Source organism: Asparagus officinalis, chromosome 2 (assembly GCF_001876935.1).
Source record: "Asparagus officinalis chromosome 2, Aspof.V1, whole genome shotgun sequence".
Lineage (NCBI taxonomy): Eukaryota > Viridiplantae > Streptophyta > Magnoliopsida > Asparagales > Asparagaceae > Asparagus > Asparagus officinalis.
In genome coordinates this window covers 5,047,563-5,056,171 of record NC_033795.1, presented here as the reverse complement: position 1 = coordinate 5,056,171, position 8,609 = coordinate 5,047,563, and the positions used below count along the sequence as shown (strand labels likewise).

At 38.8% G+C, this 8,609-nt stretch overlaps 1 protein-coding gene across 2 annotated transcripts; it reads left to right on the top strand.

Moving 5' to 3' along the window:
* LOC109830016 (probable methyltransferase PMT23) lies at nt 541-7,246 on the top strand. 2 transcript variants are annotated; one of them, XM_020397168.1, is made up of 8 exons: nt 542-1,322; nt 3,044-3,193; nt 4,166-4,436; nt 4,540-4,653; nt 5,140-5,311; nt 5,400-5,663; nt 6,572-6,766; nt 6,844-7,246. In XM_020397168.1, exons 1-8 carry the CDS (start codon nt 684-686, stop codon nt 7,028-7,030), a joined length of 1,992 nt encoding a protein of 663 aa, XP_020252757.1. In that variant the 5' UTR covers nt 542-683; the 3' UTR covers nt 7,031-7,246. The 2 variants fall into 2 exon arrangements, with proteins under 2 accessions (XP_020252758.1, XP_020252757.1); XM_020397169.1 differs by lacking the exon at nt 6,844-7,246 and having other exon boundaries at nt 541-1,322; nt 5,400-5,668; nt 6,572-6,659.

The following is an 8,609-nucleotide window of genomic DNA, read 5'->3' as shown; positions in this document are numbered from 1 at the left end:
GTCATGATTATTATAAAGAAATACATGCAAATATTGAGATCAAGACACAAATAGCTGACAATCATAAACACCCAGGTTTAACGAGGCCTGAACATTATATGTCCTTCTACAACAACGCGTCGTTATTATTATTTATTCTGAAAAACGAAGGGCAAAGAGAGAAGAGATGGGGGACTTTTTAAACCAGGAAAAGAAAATCCTCTAAAAATGAATTTGACTTTTCAATTAAATTGTTTCCTATATTAGATATAAGAGCTTTGCTACATGGACCCAAAATATGGGACCAATAGGAGGGACAAGTGATGTGTCCCCCTCCTATTGGATAATGAGTTGGTCATCATTAACTATTGGATAATGAGTTGTTCATCATTAATGATGACCAACTCATTATCCAATAGGAGGGGGACACCTCACTTGTCCCCTCTATTAGTCCCATATTTTGGATCATTTGAGAATTTTTCTAGATATAAAGATTCATCTATATTGTTAATTCATTCAATTGGCCTAATAAAAAAATCCATTTAAATCAAAATACGATGCACAGCCCGCTACAGATCCCAACGCGCTCCCGTAAAAAGGCCCGTCCTGATCCTCATCGGATCTTTCCGTTTTCGGCAATCTCTGCTCTCCATCCCCAAACGCTTTAATTTTCGCGCTCGCGCCCAAATCTTCAGCTGATTCCGATGGCGACCAGGATCCTTCACCTGCTGAGGGAGCGGCGGAACGCGGCGTACGCAACCCTCGCCCTCTTCGTACTCTCCTTCTCCTTCTTCGTCTTCACTAGAGTCAGCAACCCCCTCGCCTCCTACCAAAATCTCGATTCCATGTCCAACCCTAAGTCCCAAGGTGGTAGCTTGCAGATTCAAAAAGAGGATCCACAAAACCCTAACCCTAGCCCCACTCAAGCCGACAATGCGCAGATTCGAGATGAGCGGCAAGATCCTAACCCCAACCCCAGTCCGATTCGAGTCGATAATCCACGGATTCAAGATGAGCAACGAGATCCTAACCCTAACCCTAGCCCTAGCCCCGTTCAAGTCGATGGCCCTAGCTCCGTGCAAGTTGATAATTCGCAGGTTAATGAAGATAGCAACGATGATGAGCCAGCTGAGGAGCTTGAAATGAAGTGGGAGAAGTGCGGAGGTGCTCAGTCCGTTGATTACATCCCTTGTTTGGACAACTGGAAGGCGATTAAGGAGCTGAAGTCGAGGAGGCACATGGAGCACCGGGAGAGGCACTGCCCGAAGCCGAGCCCGAGATGTCTGGTGCCGTTGCCGAAGGGGTATAAGACTCCGGTGCTGTGGCCGAAGAGTAGAGACATGGTGAGATTGATGGTTTGGTAAGCAAGTTTTTTGAGCTTATTGGTTGTTGATGTATATTGAATCGTGATGCGAAAGTTTGATTCTTGGTGAATTTGGCATATTGGTTGATGTCATGCTGTGCTTAAAAAAAGGTTAGCATGTGTAGAATAGGGTCACTCGCTTTCGTTGAATTAAACATCCTGCATCGATCCTCTTAATACTTGGTTACTCGTGCAGTTGCATAAACAGTGAAAAGGCTAGCATGTGTAGAATAGTGCTTGGTTACACCTTTTCTTCTTGTTTTTTGTGCGAAGTTATCTATAAGCACGCACTATTTTTTTTAATGCTTCTTTTATCTCTTTTTTCTTTGTATCTGGAACTTCTTTTACTTTGTAGATATTAACAGGGCTGGTGCTTCTTATTAGCGTATTTTCCTATTCATATATTCTTTAAGCATACAATCAATCTGTTGCTTGCTTCTATGAATTTCTTGGTGAAAGATACTCTAATAATCATCTTGAGGGTGCCCATCACAATTTCCTTTCTATCTTTAAAGAATAGCCTCGGTTGGAAGAGTACTCTTAGAGCGTCCACATTTTTAGTTTTCAATTTAGAAGATCAGTTTATTAAATTTGGTTTGCAACGCGTAAACTAGTTTTCTTCTTACTACTAAGACTACCTCCCAAGTATGGATATTCAGCACAGATTACCTAGCATAATCGTTGCAGTCATCGACTATCTTAGTGATATTTTTCTAGAGTCAGTTTTATTCTCCTTGATCATGATGCCCATACATGCTACATAACCTACATCAGCAATGATTCTAGCTATGAGCTCCATCTTTTTTCAATCGCTTAAAGCTTTAGTCCCCCGTAAACATGCGGTTGTATCAGCTGGATTGCATAGTCTAGTGGAATAGCTCTACCTATATTCCCACATGCCATGGTGATGAGGAAGAGGTTGGCGACTGAGGAAGAGGAAGAAGAACAGGAGAGGTGGGCGTCAGTTGGGAAGGAAAGAGGAGAGGCCTGGTTTTAGCATCTTGGGGGACATGTTTGGTTTGAGCCACTTCACGTGAACCAGCAGCACACTTTAGCTTAGATCAGAGCGATCAATTATTTTGGTCTTACCAAATTCTGGATGTTATGAACTGTTGCACCTCTTTCTTTTTGGTATAAGGCCACACTTAGCTTACAACTTTTTTGCTTGACATATTATTGAAGCATGCTAGAAGCGGTTAAGCATATGGTGATTGCTCCTGCTTCTTGTGATCTATACTTTCTATGTCCAGTTTGTTCTGAGAATGTCTCGCTCACAGCCAACCAGGTCCATTAGTTAACGCAGCAAACTTATTCTTATCTTAATAAATGGTAGATTGATCTTCTCTGTCATTGACCATAATGACTTGGCTTGTAATTATGAATCTCAGGATCATACTCCTTGGGCCCCGTACTTTTGTGTTTGTAATGGTTATCCTTGAACCACTTTTGTTTACCTTACATATGCATTTAACTCATCATAACAAAAGTTACACAATTTTGCTTCATTTTCAAATCCTGTTATTTAACAACTTGGTACTTGTTGCATCCATTATTGATATAAGGAAGATAGTTGTATGTTGATTACATGAATCATTCATTCATACGGATGCTAAGAGTTATATTCCAAACAATAGTAATCCTGTCTATTATTTTCATACATCAAAAAACCTTTAATGAACAGTTTCTTTGATCCTATTGCAGATCTGGTATGACAATGTTCCTCACCCTAAATTGGTTGAGTATAAAAAGGAACAAAACTGGGTGAGAAAATCTGGTGACTACTTCATATTTCCTGGTGGTGGGACTCAATTTAAAGGCGGAGTTGCAAAATATGCTCAGTTCATTGAGCAGGTACGGTAAATTATCTAGAATGATAATACTTTGATCGATAGTAGAATCATAACCGTGAGTTAGTGTAATTTATTTGTATCATGGATTTGTAAGGTCATGATGGCTTAACAATACAACTAATATCTGATACTATAAGTATCTCCAGGTTTTGTATCTATATTTATCAAAATAATTATAATTCTCTATTTGGGAAGTGGAAAATTACATTAATGTGTCTACAGGTGAAATGAAATTGTGAACCAACCATTCATGCAGGCTTTTTACGTAGTCTTTTATATAATTTTGGGCGTCTAGGATATATTATGAGTATTGGATAGGAATATTTCTCCTTTAGTGGAGTCACTATGCACTAAAATAGTAGTTTATTATTTATCTGCTATTTTACTTAAGAATTTTGCTCTACGAGTAAAATGTCTTGAATTATGACTGTGTAACATAAGTAATCTGTTATAATTCATTGTGCACAAATGCATTGAATTGCATTGAATTGAATTAGATGGACATGATTCTGCCCATATCATTCCCATTTGTGCTGCAGTTTACATAAGAAACATTGTATTGCACTATTTTTTTAGACTTTTACAACCAGTGAAGAAAATTAAGCTTATTTTGTTTTATTTAATTGTTAAGTTAGGAATATTAATTCATTAAGAAAACATAATTTGTGTTAATTCATTAAGAAGCATAAGAAAAAGATGGGGAAAACAGAAAAAATAGGCTTTTGACAATCTTTTTTCTTCTTTTTGTTCTTCACTGGTTGTTTCTGAGTTTCCTAGAGAAACTCATCCTACATCACGCAGGCTCAATGGATATAAAATGCTTTTTCTGAACTTTGGATACAGAATTTTCTGAATAGTTATCACACACCATATACTATTTGCATAAGTTATCGGTTAACTACTAGTACCAGTGAGCCAAGATTTGCTTCCTACAAGTGTAACGTAATTTTGTTTGTGTTACTTGGTTCACCAGACTCTGCCTACTATTGAGTGGGGAAGGCGCACAAGAGTGATCCTGGATGTTGGCTGTGGTGTTGCGAGCTTTGGTGGGTACCTGCTGGATAGAGATGTTCTTACAATGTCACTTGCTCCGAAGGATGAGCATGAAGCCCAGATACAATTTGCACTTGAGCGTGGGATTCCAGCTTTTCTCTCAGTTATTGGGACTCAGCGGCTTACTTTCCCTGATAATGTATTTGATGTAATTCACTGTGCTAGGTGCAGGGTCCACTGGGATGCAGATGGTAGGCTGGGTTGCAAGGTGCAACTATGTGAATGCTTTCTTATTTTTCACCTTCTCTCTACTCACATACAAAAGATGTTTGTTGTACATGTTTCCTGTTGTAGGTGGAAAGCCATTGATGGAGCTTAACAGGATCCTGAGGCCTGGTGGTTTCTTCATCTGGTCTGCGACACCAGTTTATCGAGATGATAATGCAAGAGACAAAAATGTCTGGAATGGTTAGTGAGGCTGTAATTAAATCTGTTTATGAAGGGAAATATGTCTTTCAAAGGGGGTAAATTAGTATCTAAAGTGAAATTACATTAACTGGGAAAGATGCGTGTTAACTGAGTGCTTAGGAAATTCACTGATTACAGTGTATTTCAACAGTATTACTTCTTCACCTTTAGATGTTAAAATAAGAATTTTGGATAATAGGGTAAAATAAAGTACGTGAGCTCGTAAAGTACGGAAATTACATGTTCTCAGGTAATGATTATACATCCCAACTTCCCTACAATAAAATGTTGCAAGGAATAGAAAAAACTAATTAAACTCTTCCTTCTCTTGGCTGTATCTGTTTATACACGTCATGAATCCTTTGCATTTTCCATCGACTGATATTTTCATCACGCACTTACTTGCCTTTAAAATGATAAAACAGTTTTGGATTATTCAGCCGCCATCTCCCTCGTAATCATCGTGTGTTTTGAACCTTGCTACAGCTATGGTAAAGTTGACAAAGTCTATGTGCTGGAAGACAGTGACAAAAGCAATAGATGCAAATGGAATTGGACTTGTAATTTATGAGAAACCTGTCTCAAATTCTTGCTATGAAGAGAGAAAGGAAAATGATCCTCCTTTGTGTGCACAGGATGCCAGACCAAGTCTTTCATGGTAATTTCTTTATAAGTGGCATATGATTTGACAATTCACGAATTGCCTAATTCTTCTTGTTGATTTTTTGTTTTGTTTTGGAGAGTAGGTACACTCCCCTTGACAATTGTCTTCCATATCTCCCAGCACTTAGCTCAGTTGAAGAGAAGGATTGGCCCATTTCGTGGCCCGAAAGGCTCAGTGTTGGACCTTCAAGGCTACAACTGGAACAAGACAAGAGAGACGCTGAAGAAAAATTTTACAACGACACAAAGAACTGGGATACACTTGTCTCAGACCTTTACTTGCATAGTCTTGCAATCAATTGGTCAAGCATTCGTAATGTGATGGATATGAATGCTGGCTTTGGAGGGTAAGGTATTTCATAATTGATGTGGATTTACATTCTTTTATCTAAATAAATGAAACCATGTAATTTACATGTGGAGGGGTACAACATGACTCCGATACAACTCAAAACTGCAAATTCTGTGTATGGAACCTTGTCACCGCGATGTGCGTCAAACATTGACACTGAATGAGTTGCACATACTGATACAACATGAATTTTATGAACAGTTGACGCCTTGATGACAAAGAGTGTGTTTGCATGTGCATGCATGCACGCATGTGGGCTTTACATGTCTGTTAAAGCTTGAGTTATAGATGAAAGACAAGATGTTTAGATAGATAAATAGACGGGTATGTAGCTAGCAAGTGGATAAATAATGGATGGACAATTGCCCATATGCACTCTTCCTTCTTCTTTTTTCCCAGTGCAAAGTAAACTACTCTATCATATCAATGTGATAGACTTTTTCCTGTACATGAACACTTTGTTTTTTGCTCACTATAGAGGGTAGGAGTTAGCATCTAATTTCCATGCAAATTCTGTATACATTTCACCAACAAGAAAAGGATGAATCATCCTCTTCATCCTCCTCATCTACTGGGATTACTATTGGTCTCCAGAAAGTTTTTACTTTGTTTTCTTGTTTGCTCTGAGCTTAGATTATTTTACTTCCATAAATTATTAACTTCTCACACAAGCACCTGGTTTTCACCACCTTTAGTTTCTCACGTACCTTACTGGCTTTGGTTAGAAGCAGTAATGTAAACCATGGGATCTACGATCTATAAGCATCTCTTCGGCTGTAAGCGGCTGTTGATTTCCTGTCATGGTTATCGACACTAGTTAAGCAGCTAAAATCATATGAGGATACATGTATTAAGACCGCACCTCTTCTTGCTAGCACTTACAACAGACCTTCTCTTGAACAGGTTTGCTGCATCTCTTATCAAGCAACCTCTCTGGGTAATGAATGTGATACCTATCCATGGGCCAGATACTTTACCGGTTATATTCGACAGAGGGCTAATTGGAGTCTATCACGACTGGTGTGAATCTTTCAACACATACCCACGGACTTATGATCTACTGCACTCCAGTTTCCTATTTGGAGATCTCACACAAAGGTACTCTCTGCTTTTTTTAGCATTCTTTCAGTTATTTGATGCTTGAGAAACTGAAATTTTGGCGTATCCTTTTGCAGGTGTGATATCGTAGATGTAGTAATAGAAATGGACCGAATATTGAGACCTGATGGATGGGTTTTGATTCAGGATACAACAGAAATGCTTAAAAAGCTACAATCAATATTCAATTCTCTTCAGTGGGTGACCGCTGTTCACGGCAGGAAGTTCCTTGTTGCTAAAAAGAGTTTCTGGCGTCCTGGCTAGATCAAGCCCACAACTGAGAAGAGTAGTTTGTTCATATGCGCGACCTATTTATTTTGGCGAAGCCTGACTTTTGTTATTTGTTTTTTTTTCCTCCTTTTATTTTTCCATAGGGAATTTTCTTCCACTGTAAGATTTATTTCTGTTTCACGTATATCATTTCATTACCATTTTTTATTTTATTCATATTGGTGGGACCAATAAGATGTTATATGGGTTCACACAACTTGTAAATTCTGCATTTACAAGATGCCGAGAATGTTATTTACTTTGTTGATTCTCCTATATATCCCGTCTCAACTGTTGCTACTTGTACGTTTATGGCGACTCAATTCAGTCGATCACAGCTTTCTCGAACAAAGATGCAAACTTTAGGGAGGTCGTCTGCTTGCTAATGTTCAAAGTACGCTGTAAATTCGAGGCTACTGAGATTTTGAAGAAAGTTGGCGCGGTGCTCCTCTTTTAAGGATAAATTCTGTGTTTATTGTGTTTCTGTTTTTGCATGAAGGCTGTGCTTGTAAACTAGACAACTACGTTCCAAGCAGCGCACGAGTAGTTTTGGACCTTATAATATGTTTATCGTTACTCAGTTGGAAAATGGTAAATTTCATAGAGCCCCCAAAAGTTTGGCCCATTTTCAGATTAAGCCAAGGGCTTCTTCTAAACTATCACGTAGCACCAGAAAAAAGTAGTTTTATCTGACAGAACGAGTAGGGGTGGGCAAAAACCGAAAAAAACCAGTTCAACCGAAAAAGCCGCCCGAAAAAGTGGGCCGGTTAACCGAACCGGATTAAATGGATTGGAAGAAGACTCTAAACTGTCCGAACCGAATTAAACCGGATTGGATCCGGTTTGAACCCCTGAACCGCCCGAAAAAACCGAACCGAATTTTCTAATATAAATACTGAAAAATCCCTAACCCTAACTATTTCTGGACTATTTGCATGGTTTGTAACTAAGTAACTCTTTAATGAGTTTATTATTGTGGTATGGTATGTACTTGTTGATATGGTTTGCGCTCATTTCACTGATTTCAGTTTTTTTTGTTAGCTGTGACAATGGTGTTACTTCAAACAAGCTCCACATTTTATTGTTTGGGGGAAAAAAATTAAGTAGACAAAATGGACAAATAATGATACTTCATCAGAAATTAATAGGCAATGATCTCAGGTGTGGGCAGATTTTTGTGAAATGGAAATAATTCGGCCCAAAACCGAAACCGAATCGAACCGATCCAAATTTCGGTTGGGCCGAATATTCGGATGAAGGGGAAAAAATCTAGATCTGGATGAGAGTTTTGAGAATTCAAAAAATTCGGATTGGATCCGGATTGAGCTTAAAACCGATCCGAACCGAATATGCCCGGCCCTAAGAACGAGGGTTCTTTGGAAAAGCTTTTGGTGCCGTCTTGAAGTGCGCCAAACTTCTGGGGCTATGTGAAGTTTACCATTATAAAATGTAAAACTCTGATTTTCCCTTTGACTAAATACAGATTTTGACAGGGCGATATATGCAAAATAACCCTCCTTCCCAAATACGCTCGCACCTCCGCTCCCATTTTGATCGTAATTTAGCACGAGGG

Bases quoted from the DNA above. Each gene is read 5' to 3' on its own strand.
- LOC109830016 (XM_020397168.1), top strand. From the start codon at position 684: ATGGCGACCAGGATCCTTCACCTGCTGAGGGAGCGGCGGAACGCGGCG. The intron at 4,654-5,139 runs GTTAGTGAGGCT...ACCTTGCTACAG, and splicing joins AGACAAAAATGTCTGGAATG to CTATGGTAAAGTTGACAAAG. The intron at 6,767-6,843 runs GTACTCTCTGCT...ATCCTTTTGCAG, and splicing joins TTTGGAGATCTCACACAAAG to GTGTGATATCGTAGATGTAG.